This window comes from Rhamphochromis sp. 'chilingali' (assembly GCF_963969265.1).
Source record: "Rhamphochromis sp. 'chilingali' genome assembly, chromosome: 7".
In the NCBI taxonomy this organism is placed as follows: Eukaryota; Metazoa; Chordata; class Actinopteri; order Cichliformes; family Cichlidae; genus Rhamphochromis; species Rhamphochromis sp. 'chilingali'.
In genome coordinates this window covers 35,514,477-35,530,471 of record NC_137934.1, presented here as the reverse complement: position 1 = coordinate 35,530,471, position 15,995 = coordinate 35,514,477, and the positions used below count along the sequence as shown (strand labels likewise).

Here is a 15,995-nt window from a genome sequence, read left to right as displayed (position 1 = left end):
TTATCACCTGAAGGAAATAAGCCCATAGCTGTTTTTGGCCACATGAAAGGAACAGCGAGATAAAAATGTCACCTTTTATGTCATGAACTAGATTATATATTGGAATAAAAGCAAAAAATAGAGTCTGACTTATTAAGCTTCTCACAGTTGTTAAAAAAGGTTGCTGCACATGTTAGAAGCACAGAGGATTGCTTGTTTAACTACAGGCTTGGCGACACTCACCACTTTTCTTGTCCATCATGGGAGGCCGAGTTCTCAGTCATCTACTTGTGTTTGCTAGAGTAGGAGCTAACAGCCTGGGAGAAAAAAAGCAGAAATGAGAGAGAAACATGAGAAACTGAAATATCGCCCACTAATATTATGCAAATAGAACCAAATTCTGCAAGAGTAAATTTATGGCATTTACATCATGCCTTTGGACTTTTTTCAATATCAAGAAAATGGCAGTTCTGTTAAATCAAACAAAACAAACCAAGACAAAAGCATGTGAGCCCTGCAGATAAAGGACCAGAAAATTTTTCACAGTGAAGTTATTGCTTTCCAAGATTCTTGTAATATGTTTTCACTGATTTAGTGAAGCCACCAAAATAAGACAAAACAATTTCTTAGAGATATGATATTTTTTATATATAAAACAGGCAGACTTAATACACACGACTGTTATATTTCAACTCTGGCTCTCCACAGTGTATCTGTTATCTTGTCTTCCTCCCCTCACTCTAAGGTTGGATGGCTGCGCCTCCCTGAGCCTGGTTATGCTGAAGATTTCATATTGTCAAAAGGGGTTTTTTCCTTTCCACAGTCGCCAGGTGCTTGCTCATGGGGATCCCCTGATTTTTGGGGTTTCTCTCTATTATTGCAGGATCTTCACCTTAAAATAGAAAACACCTTGAAGCAACTGATTTGGTGCTATCTAAATAAAACTGAATTGAACTACTGTGCCTCATTAGTTTATTTTTATTAGGAAAATGATAAATGGATGCACATTGTATGTTTAAAAATAAATATGCAGTCACATACAAATCAAATCAAATCAAATCACTTTTATTGTCACATCACATGTGCAGGTACATTGGTACAGCACATGTGAGTGAAATTCTTGTGTGCGAGCTTCACAAGCAACAGAGTTGTGCAAAATACAATAATGTAAACAAGCAAAATACAAGAATGGCTACATCTGAAACTAATAAATATATGTACAATATATAATAGTATATGCATTTCTGGATGTGTATACTAAATATTTTTCTACGTGTGTGTGTGTGTGTGTGTGTGTGTGTGTGTGTGTGTGTGTGTGTGTGTGTGTGTGTGTGTGTGTGTGTGTACACATATTTTACAAATTAAATAGAGTAAACAATAAATAAAATATATAAAATAAAATATACAGAGTTGAGACATGTGCAAAACAGTGGCGTTACTGTACAGTATGGAGTGCATAATGTTAAAGTTCCAGTAGTGAAGCTGAGGTGTCTATGACGTGTTCAGCAGTCTGATGGCCTGATGGAAAAAGCTGTCTCTCAGTCTGCTGGTACGGGACCGGATGCTGCAGAACCTCCTTCCTGATGGAAGTAGTCTGAACAGTTTATGGCTGGGGTGACTGGAGTCCTTGATGATCCTCCCCGCTTTCCTCAGGCACCGTTTCCTGTAGATGTCTTGGAGGGAGGGAAGCTCACCTCCAATTATCCGTTCAGAGCACCGCACTACTCGCTGGAGAGCTTTGCAGTTGTAGGCGGTGCTGTTGCCATACCAGGTGGTGATGCATCCAGTGAGGATGCTCTCAATGGCACAGTGATAGAAGGTCCTGAGGATGCGGGGGCTCATGCCGAATCTTTTCAGTCTCCTGAGAAAGAAGAGGCGCTGCTGCGCCTTCTTCACTGTTTTGTTTGTGTGTACTGACCATGTAAGATCCTCAGCCAGATGTACACCAAGGAACCGGAAGCTGCTCACTCTCTCCACAGCAGCGCCGTTGATGGTGATGGGGGTGTGTACTTCTCTGCACCTCCGGAAGTCCACTATCAACTCCTTTGTCTTTGCGACGTTGAGGGTGAGATGGTTGTCTTGACACCAGTGGGTCAGGGTGCTGACCTCCTCCCTGTAAGCTGTCTCATCACCATTGGTGATAAGACCCACCACTGTAGTGTCGTCCGCAAACTTCACAATGATGTTGGAGCTGTTAGTGGCCGTGCAGTCGTAGGTGTAGAGTGAGTACAGGAGAGGGCTCAGTACACACCCCTGTGGAGCACCAGTGTTCAGTGTGACGGGGGATGAGGTGATGCTGCCCAGTCTGACCACCTGGCGTCTGTCAGACAGGAAGCTAAGGATCCAGCTGCAGAGGGAGCTGCTCAGTCCTAGATCCTGCAGTTTCCTGTCCAGCTTCGAGGGAACGATGGTATTGAATGCTGAGCTGTAATCTACAAACAGCATCCTCACATACGTGTCTCTCTTCTCCAGGTGTGACAGGGCAGTGTGTAGTGTCAGGGCTATGGTATCATCAGTGGACCTGTTGTGGCGGTATGCGAACTGTAGAGGGTCCAGTGAGTCGGGTAGTGCAGAGCAGATGAAGTCCCTGACCAGCTTCTCGAAGCATTTGCTTACGATGGGGGTCAGGGCTACAGGTCGCCAGTCGTTCAATGAGGAGATGGTGGAGGATTTGGGTACAGGGACGATGGTGGCCATTTTGAAGCAGGCTGGGACTACAGACAGAGAGAGGGAAAGGTTGAAGATGTGCGTGAACACTCCAGCCAGCTGAGCCGCGCATGACTTGAGGACGCGGCCGGGAATCCCGTCCGGACCAGTAGCTTTGCGTGCGTTCACCTTCCTGAAGCACCTCCGCACATCCTCCTCAGACACAGTGTGCGCACTGACGTCATCCGCGGTGTGCACACTGTCCGGTCTCATGGTGTTCGCTGTGTCGAATCTAGCGTAGAATACGTTTAGATCCTCACACAGAGAGGCCGTGGTCTGCGGTGTGCTGGTTTTCCCTCTAAAGTCTGTCTAAAGTCCCTCTAAAGTCTACAGTGGGGCAAAAAAGTATTTAGTCAGCCACCGATTGTGCAAGTTCCCCCACCTAAAATGATGACAGAGGTCAGTAATTTGCACCAGAGGTACACTTCAACTGTGAGAGACAGAATGTGAAAAAAAAATATCCATGAATCCACATGGTAGGATTTGTAAAGAATTTATTCGTAAATCAGGGTGGAAAATAAGTATTTGGTCAATAACAAAAATACAACTCAATACTTTGTAACATAACCTTTGTTGGCAATAACAGAGGTCAAACGTTTACTATAGGTCTTTACCAGGTTTGCACACACAGTAGCTGGTATTTTGGCCCATTCCTCCATGCAGATCTTCTCGAGAGCAGTGATGTTTTGGGGCTGTCGCCGAGCAACACGGACTTTCAACTCCCGCCACAGATTTTCTATGGGGTTGAGGTCTGGAGACTGGCTAGGCCACTCCAGGACTTTCAAATGCTTCTTACGGAGCCACTCCTTTGTTGCCCGGGCGGTGTGTTTTGGATCATTGTCATGTTGGAAGACCCAGCCTCGTTTCATCTTCAAAGTTCTCACTGATGGAAGGAGGTTTTGGCTCAAAATCTCACGATACATGGCCCCATTCATTCTGTCCTTAACACGGATCAGTCGTCCTGTCCCCTTGGCAGAAAAACAGCCCCATAGCATGATGTTTCCACCCCCATGCTTCACAGTAGGTATGGTGTTCTTGGGATGCAACTCAGTATTCTTCTTCCTCCAAACACGACGAGTTGAGTTTATACCAAAAAGTTCTACTTTGGTTTCATCTGACCACATGACATTCTCCCAATTCTCTGCTGTATCATCCATGTGCTCTCTGGCAAACTTCAGACGGGCCTGGACATGCACTGGCTTCAGCAGCGGAACACGTCTGGCACTGCGGGATTTGATTCCCTGCCGTTGTAGTGTGTTACTGATGGTGACCTTTGTTACTTTGGTCCCAGCTCTCTGCAGGTCATTCACCAGATCCCCCCGTGTGGTTCTGGGATCTTTGCTCACCGTTCTCATGATCATTTTGACCCCACGGGATGAGATCTTGCGTGGAGCCCCAGATCGAGGGAGATTATCAGTGGTCTTGTATGTCTTCCATTTTCTGATGATTGCTCCCACAGTTGATTTTTTCACACCAAGCTGCTTGCCTATTGTAGATTCACTCTTCGCAGTCTGATGCACGTCTACAATACTTTTCCTGGTGTCCTTCGAAAGCTCTTTGGTCTTGGCCATGGCGGAGTTTGGAGTCTGACTGTTTGAGGCTGTGGACAGGTGTCTTTTATACAGATGATGAGTTCAAACAGGTGCCATTCATACAGGTAACGAGTGGGGGACAGAAAAGCTTCTTACAGAAGACGTTACAGGTCTGTGAGAGCCAGAGATTTTCCTTGTTTGAGGTGACCAAATACTTATTTTCCACCCTAATTTACGAATAAATTCTTTACAAATCCTACCATGTGAATTCATGGATTTTTTTTCACATTCTGTCTCTCACAGTTGAAGTGTACCTCTGGTGCAAATTACTGACCTCTGTCATCATTTTAAGTGGGGGAACTTGCACAATCGGTGGCTGACTAAATACTTTTTTGCCCCACTGTATTGTACAGTCTTGGGTACCCCACTGAAGACGAAAAACATTTAGGTCTGCCAAGAAAAAGCAAAAATTAGTAGCACATTGCAGTTAATTGCAGTGCCGCTGTACCCATTAGCTTAAACTCGCCTTTCGTCAGCCTTTAGGCTCCACTTAGGTCAGCACAACCGAGGACAAGCTCACAAATGTTTGCATAATTTGTTCCACATGGAGAAGCCAATAAACCAGAGCTGCTATGACATTTTTTTTTACAATTAGTTTATTGCACAGTAGACCTATGTGAGAGGGAAAAGAATTCAGAATGTGGAGTCAAAACTTTTAAGGACTAAAAGCTTCTAATAAAATATCCAATACTCACAGTAAAAATAACGGCAATTTGCCCAACTTTGAGTGAGTTGCACAGTTCAAATCCATATTAAATGAACACGAGCAGCTGCATGAGGAGCCAAATATCAGCTCTAAGGCTATTTAGAAAATAGGCACACATTATTCACGCAATTTCCATGCAAATTTATGGCACTGTAGAGGATACCTGCTATGTATGAGACATATAGCACATAAGTGCCCGAGGCTGTGCTTTAATAAGCACTGGAGTTCAAACGTCGACACCTAAGGTAGCTAAGAGGCTTAAATTAGCATTTTCATTATTTTTAGGAGTTCCACAACCATATATGTAGTATATGAATACTACAGATGAGTGTTTTACACTCCTCACTGATGCTCTGTATTCTATAATACCTCTAGCACTCAGTTTCAAGTCACTGCAGACAGCTGATTCGATGGATGCAACGGTGCAACAGTGAAAGCCATTTTTCTTGTTTTGATGCTGTATTTAGATTCAAAGAAGATAAAAGTCTAGTGGGAACATAGAAACGCTGTCTTCTAAGAGGTAGTTTCCCCATTTGTGATGACTTCTTTGACGTGTGGATGAGAACATTAAAAAAAAAAAGTCACCCGGATGAAGAATCTCACTACTGACTAACCACTTGTCATTTTTGATCACATTTTCAAGCAACCATGCACCAAATTAAATCAAATGTTTGTACCACAAAGTGCTGAGATTATTTTGAAGTAAGTTCGTGGTCTAGTTTGTGGGAAAAATGTGTCAGGCAGTGCCGAGTGAGGACATACTGCAAGGCAAGCATTACATGAGATGGCAATATAATCAATCAAAATGACAGCCAGTCCACCCAGGGACCTAAACAGGAGCTGTGACAAGCTCTGTTTGGCCTCCTGTCCCCTCCTGTGCAGACTGAGCCTTAATAATGAAAAGAAGAGGTGACCTAGAGCAAAGTTGTTGTCTCAGTTACAGATGAACAGATAAACACAGACACACAAAGAGAAACACCGATCATCTGACTGACAGTCGCTGCACACGATCTGACAGGGCGATGGCTACCATGGCAACCACTGCAAATCCACTATTTCTGTGTGTCCCAGGAGTGAGACAAGAGAACGGGCATTCCTGACTCCTCGTGACACTCAATGCGGCTACAATCACCTCGCTGTCCATAAGGCTTAATTAGCTGATTCGGGAGCAAAAGAATGATGCTGGTAATTGCAGAGCGAAGTACAGGCACACCCCAGTGGCAATTACACACAGTGGGCAGGCAACAAGACCCGCCTTAATTAGATCATTACCGAAGACAGAGGTAGAATGGGGGAAAATGGAGCAGGGACAAGAGAGAGAAGAAAAACAAAAGCTTCGAAATGACAGATAGGTTTGACAAGATGGGATGAGCAGGGTAAATGTGGGGGGGGGGGGGGGAGAGAACTGCTATGGTTTTCCCAAATGAGACATTCTTCCTGACCTTCCCTAATGTGGAAGTTACAGGACTTTTGTTTAAAGTTTCCTCTTTTAATTAAAGTCATTCCTAATGTGTGTGTGTGTGTTTAATGAAGGTCTCAGAGCAACAGAAGGATCGTGTTACATTAAGCAGTGTACTGTGGATGATTAGCATAAATGATGAGACATAACAATCAGTCTATAGTGTTAAATGCATATGTTTCTAAATTGCATGCACTGTTATTTCAGCATAACTAGAAGATTACCCAGGTTAGACTAGTAATTAAATACTGAAAGCCCACGGTGACACTGATGATGCACAATACACACTGGATTACAGTCATAATGAGTATGAGCTGAAAGCTCCAAAAGGCTATGCTAATCCAAATTGAAAGTATCTGCTAGAGGCCACGCGAAGCTAAAAGGAGGCCACGGGTGTGAGTGTTCAAAACTGTTTGTGTGTATCAGCACCAATTTAGCCACTCTCTTTGTCAGTGTTTATTTGTGTGTGTGTGTGTGTGTGTGTGTGTGTGTGTGTGTGTGTGTGTGTGTGTGTGTGTGTGTGTGTGTGTGTGTGTGTGTGTGTGTGTTTGCTAGCTCTGCCTTCACCATGTAGGTTCACGTGTGTGTCAGGTTGAGTGACTGTGTTTGTTACTCCGTGTCTCTCAGACGCACGTAACCCCCTTAAAGGACGTGCCACAGTCTCTTGACACCAATCCTATAAGTGTGACAGCTGGTCGAGAGGCAGCGATGGTGATAATGCGAAGAGTAATGACAGTACAGTAAATAAGCCCGTAGTGACAGCTGTGGGTTTTCATATGTCATCAGTATAGAAACCACAACCACACTAAGATAACTGTTCTTTTTTTTTCTTTTGCACAGACCACGAGATCAACACCAACATTTATTTATTCATTGAGTTTTTTTAAAATGTGTTTTTTTACTTTATGCAAAGGCATCAAATGCGTGTACCCTGGCTGTCACCCTTGCCAGATTATACACACAGCACCGACTCAGGGATTCACACATGCACATCAGGCAAACACACATACAATTACTGGTGACTTAACCTACCAAGAAGCATTAATTGAATGTCATGGGTCATTACACTGGAGTGCCTGTGTACTGGAGATTGAATTAGTCGGATACACTGACACACAGCAGGACTGGATAGAAGACAGAACAGCAGGAAATGAGATTGGAGAGAGCGAGAGGGAGGCTAGAGGTGGGCGGATGGGAGAGGGAGAAAAGTGGGCGGGAAAGTGAAAAAGAGGCAGAGACGGGAGTGGCAGATGTACTCGTATCTCGTGCAAGCAGAGCGGTTTCGCTCTCATTTTTCCCGCTCTCCCGGCTGTCCCAGCATCCCTTCTCTCATTTTCTGTTTCAAACTTTATCTCATAAAAAAGAAATTACCCATGAATTCACTACAATCTCTCATATACTCTGAAGCATTGTGCACTGACTGCAGCTGGCGCTTCAAACACAAGTGTTCATCAGCTGTGTGAAAGTGACATTAAAGAAACTGCACGCAGCAGCAGATTAAAGAATAACAGGCAGGCTGAGCAACAGTAACACAGGTCCCAAGGTCTTATCACAGGACCGACATGCATGGAAACAGCTATCTCTGTTTACCCTTGTACTGCCCTGAGAATCCAAGCAGGAGCGTCCAGCTTAATGTGCCAACTCTCAGCCCGAGATAAAAACACATTTGAGGAGGAGCACATGTGCAGAGAAACACAGGGATACGCATAAAGATGTGAATATGCAAACTACAGCTGGTAAAAGCTTATGACAGCACAAGACTGCCAGAGTGCAGTTTCAACAAATATAAAGTCAGAGGTAGAAACCCATGGTGGGGACAGCCAGAGCTGAATTTGCAGCCATATTTGGATGCCACTTTAATTACTCTGGTATAATCACAGCTCACTTCACTTTAGCTTGATAACTGGCATCGTTGTCTCACTGAGACTCCTCTCTGCTGGATGTTTTAGCCTCTGCAGTCAGCCAGTGTTCACCTCGCTGCTATGAGAGCTGTCATCAGGTTTGTGACTTTTTCAGTTGGTCCCAAAAGGTTGATTCTGTTCATTTGGACGTAGCGTTTTCAATGGGAGAAACATTTTGTCACTCATCCAAGTGACTTCTTCAGTCTCAGCTGACTGCAGGTTTCCCCAATCTTATAAACAGTACATTTGCACATTAACTGAAGCAAGCACCACTGAATGAACAATGGGCTGAGAGGTCAGTTCCTTGATCATTAATATGCAAATTATCATGACCATTAATCAACAACCACTGATCATTGATCAAAGACCAGAATCAACTTTTGGGGATTTACATATGGATGATTGAGCATGCATCAAGACATTTTTTTGGGGGGGGGTGTCAATCTGATGTGCTCATCTGTGTCACATTACAGATGCATCCCCTTTGATACAAATGTGAGTGAAGGACGCAGCTGACGGTGCAATTAGTTCAATCTCGTGAATTGCAGGTGCAGATAACAGTTTTTGCATAATGACTTTGTTGCTACTGTGCAAGTCAACTGGGAACTGGAAAGTTTAGGCTCACGCAGCACAAAGAATGCTGTTAGCATCCAGAATACAAGGAGTGAATTGGGGGGACATTTATCTGATATTGCAGAGCTTAGTCTGTCTGTGTTCTGCAGAAACAGATCAATCTCTCTCTGCTCTACAAGAGCTATTTGAGTAGAGTCTGGGCCATCCCACCCCAGTCTAAGATTATCTCTGTCTATGTATAGTGCATTACAAGAAAAAGGTCCTGCTGTATTACATCTTCTGGTCCAATTTATCATTAATTTACTTCACCCCAGACCTTTAGGTCTATTCTAGTTCATCTTCAGTCCTAATCCTGTATGATCCAGTCAAGTTTAGTCTAACAGCGTCTGCATTCATCAGGGGCCAGATTGTTCCCCTCGTGCTAAACAACATCTGGCTTTCAACTCCAGAGAGAAAATGAGAGAGGGAACTTCTGTCTATGGGCTTCATTAAACAGTGGCAAAATTTTCCCACAGGGTTGCAGTGAGCAAGCTATTATAGGTCAGTTAAAAGTGACGTTTTTTTCTGTGGAAGAACTGCAAATTCAGGATATGGCCTTTATTGGACGGTTTAATAAGAATCCGTCTTTGAAAAGAGCATGAAGTTTAATGTAGCTGTAATAATCAGATGTCTGTACAATAGTGAGTTCACTAGTTACCTCCAGTTGTTGGCTGGTTATCAGCAAAGTCCTTACAACGTCTCTCTTATCAGTTATTCACAGAATGAAGGGGGAAAAAACATCTTTCTAAGCTCAAGGCCAACAATAAAAATTGGTCCTTATATAAAAAGACCAAAAGGCACAAAGCAATGTTTTTTTTTTATGCACTTGCCAGTTTTAGGACGCCACACAAAGAACTTTGTTTAAAAAGGAATACTGCAGACCCCAAGTATTGTACTGATGATTCACAAAGACCATTCAGGAGAACTCCAAGCTTTCTGACTTGCCAAATATTTCTGCCTTGCTGTTTTCTAACATGCAAGTAAAGTAAAAATAAATTCCAAGGAGTCTTAGTCTTAATATATCTGATCATGAGGTTTCCTGAAAACCACACAAATTGCTTAACTTACACTCTAATAAAGTTATTTCAGAAAAAAATAGAAACTGTGGGGAAGTGGCACTGCGTGGATATTCACTTAGCAAAAGCCGTGGTTGTCATTTTCACACTGAGATTTCAGTGGGTAACTGTGCAGTGGTTTAAACAATTTATAACAATGAAATAAATACACACTGCACGTCAACAAGACAAAGCTTTAAGATTTAGTTCACCATTCAGCAATAAATGCGTCTACTCTACAATGCAACACAATAAATGTTGTCTTTACCTCCACCAAGGGTGTTATGTTTTTGCGAGTGTGCATACCTGCATGTCATTGTGTCTGTAAACACAATAGCTCAAAAAGTTTTGTATGAATTCTTTTTTGCCTGTCCCATTCAGCACTGGAGCAGTCAGAATTATTGTCTGAAGGCCAAGAAAAATGCTGAGCAGATTTATTTTCCCAAGTGGATCCATCAGATCCAGGCCCCAGATATAGATGCCCCCCAGATCATGAGAGCCCATGGAGGACCACTGGAGGGGCAGCAGCACCACCCTCCTAGAAAAGAGCTGAGGAGAGCCCAAAACGGTGGGGTCACCCAGCAGCCACGTTGCAGAAGCCACAGAGGGCTGCGGCGACGTGCCCATAGGCTCCGCCAGCAACCTGCTACGCTAGAGCGGACTGAGGGCCCTCCAACCTCCGGAAGGGGCCCGACTGAACCATGGGTGCCAGGCACCGCCCCCAGACTCAGGACATATTTCCTGGGATTCTGGGCCTCCCTGCATCCCAGACCCCGACCAGACAGCCAACTCACTCTCCCAGCCCAGGGGTGAACAGAGGTGTGAAGACCCCATACCGCTCTCCGCCCGCTCATATGTGGTGTTTTGTATGAATTCTGATAAAAAAAACTTTGTAGAGGGGTAGCGTGGGGTCATGTTAAATAAAAATCCATTAGAATTTGCCTTTCATCCACCAAGGTCTTCAAGCTCAGTTTAATGATTTATTGATCAAAAATGGACAAAAAGCCTTATGACTTAGAAACTATGATTCTGATAAGTGTGGTGTGTATGTGGTGTCAACATATAGAAAGTACCATATAAAGATTTAGAATATTGTGTAACATTTGACCTCTGACCTCTCCTTCAAAGTCAGTAAATAGATCTGAAGGTCAAAGTGATAATATTGCTATACAGACCTGTTTAAAACTATGTTTCTTACTTCCAGTGTTTGTACTGACTACAAATGGGCATATAAGGAATAATATATGGAGATTCTTCTTCAAGGTCAAATAAAGTCAAACCTTTCTGAAATATCTGTTATCTTTAAAACTATGCTTAAAATCTACTGCCTTTGTTAGAAGCATTTAGGACATGAGATTAGTATATCGGGATTGTAAATATCAACGTTTCCATGCCAGATTTGACCTCCGGCCTAATTTTTACATTTCACATGTGCCTATTACATCACGTATTTTAAAATGAGTTTCAACAGAGAAAATAACAAAAGCCTGCACATTTAAAGAAAGGACAAAGGACATTCAGTAGAACTGCCATGGACACAGCTCCACTCATATGTAACCCTTTCTAAATGTAATGAATGTTTTCCAGATACTGTAGTCCATCTGTCCACTGAGGCAATATGTCCTGCTTAAGTAATTACATCTGCCCTTTAATAGTTGGTAATAAATGTTATTAAGGCCCTCAAACAAATTTTCCATTTTTACTCAGTCTTATGACACCAGTCTACAACATAATTAGCTGTTTTCAAATACAGAATGGGTGAGGGGCTGACAGAGTAAGTGCAGTGTTTTATCAGTAATAGCGTGGACACGACCTCGTGCAACCACCCCTGTCCTGATTCTGCGGTGTCTGTCAAAGGACAGATAACGCTTACGCCACGCCTTCGCTGCAACTGCCTTTTATCTCTTCTATCTCTGCATCTCTTCTGTCTCTTATTGCATGAGCTCTGTATGCCTCCATAGACATAGTGAAAGGAGCTTGTCTTTTCCTCATGTTCTGTAGTGGCATTCCAAAAATGAGGAACAGCTGCATGCTTTCATTAGCGATAAAGGAGGTGCTGTACCATCTATTATTCATTCTAGTTTGAGATATGTTAGCATTATGGTTACTTCCCCTCATGGGTGTAATAACAGTGGTGAAGCTAATTAGCATTTGGGTCATCTGACTATTGATGTGTCAACAGTCGGTGAAACGATGCTGACAAAAAAGGGTAGAAACTAGAGAAACATGCAGAAAACAGAATAAATCTGTGACATCTGTCAGAAAGACAGATGGGATTAGGAATGTCTAAGGTTATGCAGTCTGGATTTGAAAGGCTTAGATGGTCAAAGATAAAAAGGAGGGAAACATGACAAACAGCAGAGACTCAGTTACACATCCGTGAAGTTACGTCCTCTTTGACAGGTAAAAGCAAGTCTTTCTCAAACACGCACACATACAGAATGTATGCGTAACATGCATAAACTACGGAAGTGACAGCGTAAGCGGTCTGAGATGTGTTTCTGTGAGTGTTAACATGAGTTTAAAAAAAACAGGGTCCCCTTGCTCATTAATTATGGCTTTCTACTTACACAGAAACACAGAAGGCATGCGCACGCACAAACACACACAAGTAAACACACATACAGATTTGCATAAAAACAGGAAACTCTAACAAAGTAAAGCAATCATGAAGTAAGTGATCTGTGCACAGAAGCACATGGAAACGTGCATGCAAGCACATAATTCTGCCAGAGAGGACGGCTTGAAGCCAGCAGAATATAAGTGCAGGAAAGCAATTCAGCTTGGTACAGCAGCACATTCTGCAGAACAAGCAGGAGGTCTGTGCAAAGAAATCAACACTTATAAATTCACACTCTATCGCTCTTAGCATAGCATGAGGCAAAACTTCCAGCTTTGCTTCCCTTTGCATGTACGGAAAAAAAACACACATAAGTTGAGTATGTCATCTCTTATTTTACTGTGTTTGTTTTAATGCATTATTGTGCACTGCCTCTTACATCCCCAGCAAATATATCGCTGCCAAAGCTGTGTGGGGGAGTGCGAACATTGTCCGACCAGAACAATACTACCCTCTCTCCATTACACTCGTGCACATCCTGTACATACACCCCTTTCCCTTTTCCACACTTTCTTTCTCACACATCCGAGGCTCCTGCACATGTGACCTATGTTCTAGACTGTAAAAATAGAGCGGGGAGGAGGAGGAAGGTAAGGCGAACAGAAAAAAGCAGAGCAAACAACGGTGAATGATGGCAAATTGTTCATGAGACATGAAAGCTGAGGGGAAAAAATGAAGAGTGGCAAGAAAAACAGAGTTAATTCACAGGGGGAATTTTTTCTCTCACCTGCCATGTAGCTCTTCTTACCTCCTGTCCTTCCTGTTTCTGTGAATGCTACTGACCCTGTCTCTCTTAATATCAGCAGAGAAAAAACGAGAAAAAAACTGAAAAAGAGGAGGGGAGGATGGGTGGGAAAGAGGGGATGTGTTGGCATATGGTGCCAGAGGTAGAGAAGAGAAGAGAAGAGAAGAGAAGAGAAGAGAAGAGAAGAGAAGATCAGTTGTCTCAGTCTGATAGATTCACCAGCCTCCTTGGTGCAACCAACTGGCCCAGAAAAAAACAAAAATAACACCCTAATAGACAAATGGGCTCAACAGAAAACACACGAACAAAAACACATACAGACACACAAGTGTATGGTAATGAACCACCAGCACAGCATCTTCCAAGCATGCATAGAAATGGAAGCTTATAAAGCTCATGATTTGAACAGATAACAACAGAACAACAGAGGAGTCTTGTCTGGTTTTTAATTTATGCACCTCTTTTTAAGTACAAGTGTGTGTTCATTCATGCACCTACTGTTGCGTGTACATGCTTAGTTCTGGGCTGTGTGCATGTGCAGTAGTGTCTGTGTGTACTGCCTCTGGGCTAAAAGGTCTAACCCTGCAACGATCACACGCTGTGTAACACTGTAATATTTACTGGAGGACTCAAAATTACCCCCTCCACAGTGCTGCCACATGAGACTGGATCACACTACTTTCAAGGTGCTCCAGACTATCATATCTGTGAAATTTATCAAGTAAACCCCAAGTTATCTCAGTCTGGCTCAATAACAGAAAGCAGTCTAATGAGTAAACCCAGCCCGGTTGACTCTATAGTGTAAATTAGGTAAATAATTAACTGCCTTTAAATAGGCTAACTGCCCAGGCTAATGGGTCCTATCTCTTATCTCACTCCTGCACTGATTCCTCAGTCCAACAATGCTAATTCCTCTCTACACGTGTGCAAACTTCTACTCAAGAGCTGCTCGACATCACAGCATGCAAAGAAAGAAAAAAATATCCAGCATGTCATATGAGCAGTGCTGGGCATAATGTGTGCAAAGTAATCAGATTACATTGTTTTTGTAACTCAGTAAAATAAGGTGACCTTTTACTGTGCACTTCTGTAACAATCAGCTGACTTCAGCTAGTACGGAGTGAGGAGGCTAAAGTGTGCACCTTCTCAGGAGTGGAGAAATCAATATTACTTTCCAGCTGAGCAGCCAAAGCTTGATTTTCAGCAGGTGACAAAAGCAGTAATGAGCAGTCAGGCTTGTAGCGGTGCGTTAAGCCTACCTGTACCTGTTTCTAAAATAGAGTCACAGTGGTCAAAACATTTTTCTGTGATCCACCTCAACTCTGCCGTTAGCTTGGTGATAAAACTTCAAAGCTAAAATGAAGCTCTTCTAGGTATCCTCATTAAATAAGCATCATCCATCATATTTATCATCAATTATATAAACTATTCATCATATATTACTTTCTTATTGCTTATTTTCTTATTATTAAGCACTTGGTGACAGTGGGAAGGAAAAAAGCCTGTTTTTTTAAAACCTATTAAGGGTGTTGACTTGCACAAGGAACCTTTGTCAAACATGAACTCAGACAATATTCACAGTTTCTGTGGCTAAATCCCTCTCGATATATGTCTAACACACTGCACCCTATCAGCTCACATCCTTTCATCTAAAGCAGCGGACTGAAAGAGGGTGTGATGCAGCCTAGGGGGTTAAACTTCTCCCTTCCCAATCACATGAACCTCTCCTGTCAGGCGGTATCAGATCCCACCTCAGACCCTAAGGACTTCTCGAGGAATCACTCCTTCCCTGTCTTTTCATTATATGTTGCAGTGATGTTGTCTGTCCATCTTGGTTCCTCTTGTGTTAAAACAAAAGAAAAATGTAACTTTTAAGTGCAGGCAAAGTTTGTGGAGTGAGCTGTTGCCTCAAGAGAGGTTCAAATAACTTAATATTGCATTCATGCACAATTTAAGAGCAGCAGGAAATCAAGATGTGGCTATGTGCAGCACCCTCAGTAATGACTTTCACGTGGTTCATGCCCTTCTCTTCATGTATAAGGTCTTAAATAATCAGACCCCATCTTATGTCTGTGAAGGTTCTCAGTCATCCAGGTCATCGTAGTCAAAGGAGCTTGCAAAGAAAAGCGTCTGGACTTCTTTAAGTTGCTTGAAGACGTTTCACCTCTCATCCGAGAAGCTTCTTCAGTTCTAAGGTCAAATGGTGGAGAGTCCCAGATATAAACCTAGTGGGAGAAACCCCCCACAGAGGGACAAAAGGACCCCCTGATGATCATCTAATCGCCTGAGCCAAGGTGTGAAACTGGGTGTGGGTCCCAATCAGCCAGAGTTTCGGGTGTGTTCATTGTGAAACCTGGCCCCACCTTATCATGCGAATTCCTGAGGTCAGATGGCCCAGGATGTGAGTGGGCGTTAAGGCGTCTGGGATCTCAAAACTGGATTATAGATGGCAGAGAGTTGGTGTCGTAAACCCCCGCCTCTGTTCAAAGATGGTCGCTCACAGTGGACATAGATGGCTTCTTTCACTCCTCTTTCAAACCATCTGTCCTCTCTGTCCAAAATGTGAACATTGGCATCCTCGAAAGAGTGTCCTTTATCCTTAAGATGCAGATGGACTGCT

General features: G+C 43.1%; 1 protein-coding gene across 2 annotated transcripts in view; it reads right to left on the bottom strand.

Moving 5' to 3' along the window:
• kank4 (KN motif and ankyrin repeat domains 4) overlaps positions 1-13,384 on the bottom strand; it is a 38,399-nt gene extending 25,015 nt beyond the window's left edge. For both annotated transcript variants that reach the window (XM_080886524.1, XM_080886525.1), the window contains exons 1-2: positions 13,358-13,384; positions 223-296 (exon numbers count right to left, since the gene is read on the bottom strand). In XM_080886524.1, coding sequence (XP_080742650.1) covers positions 223-241 — 19 coding nt within the window. In that variant the 5' untranslated portion in view covers positions 242-296; positions 13,358-13,384. The remainder of the gene's footprint in view (positions 1-222; positions 297-13,357) is intronic.
• Between the last annotated feature and the right edge of the window lie 2,611 nt (positions 13,385-15,995).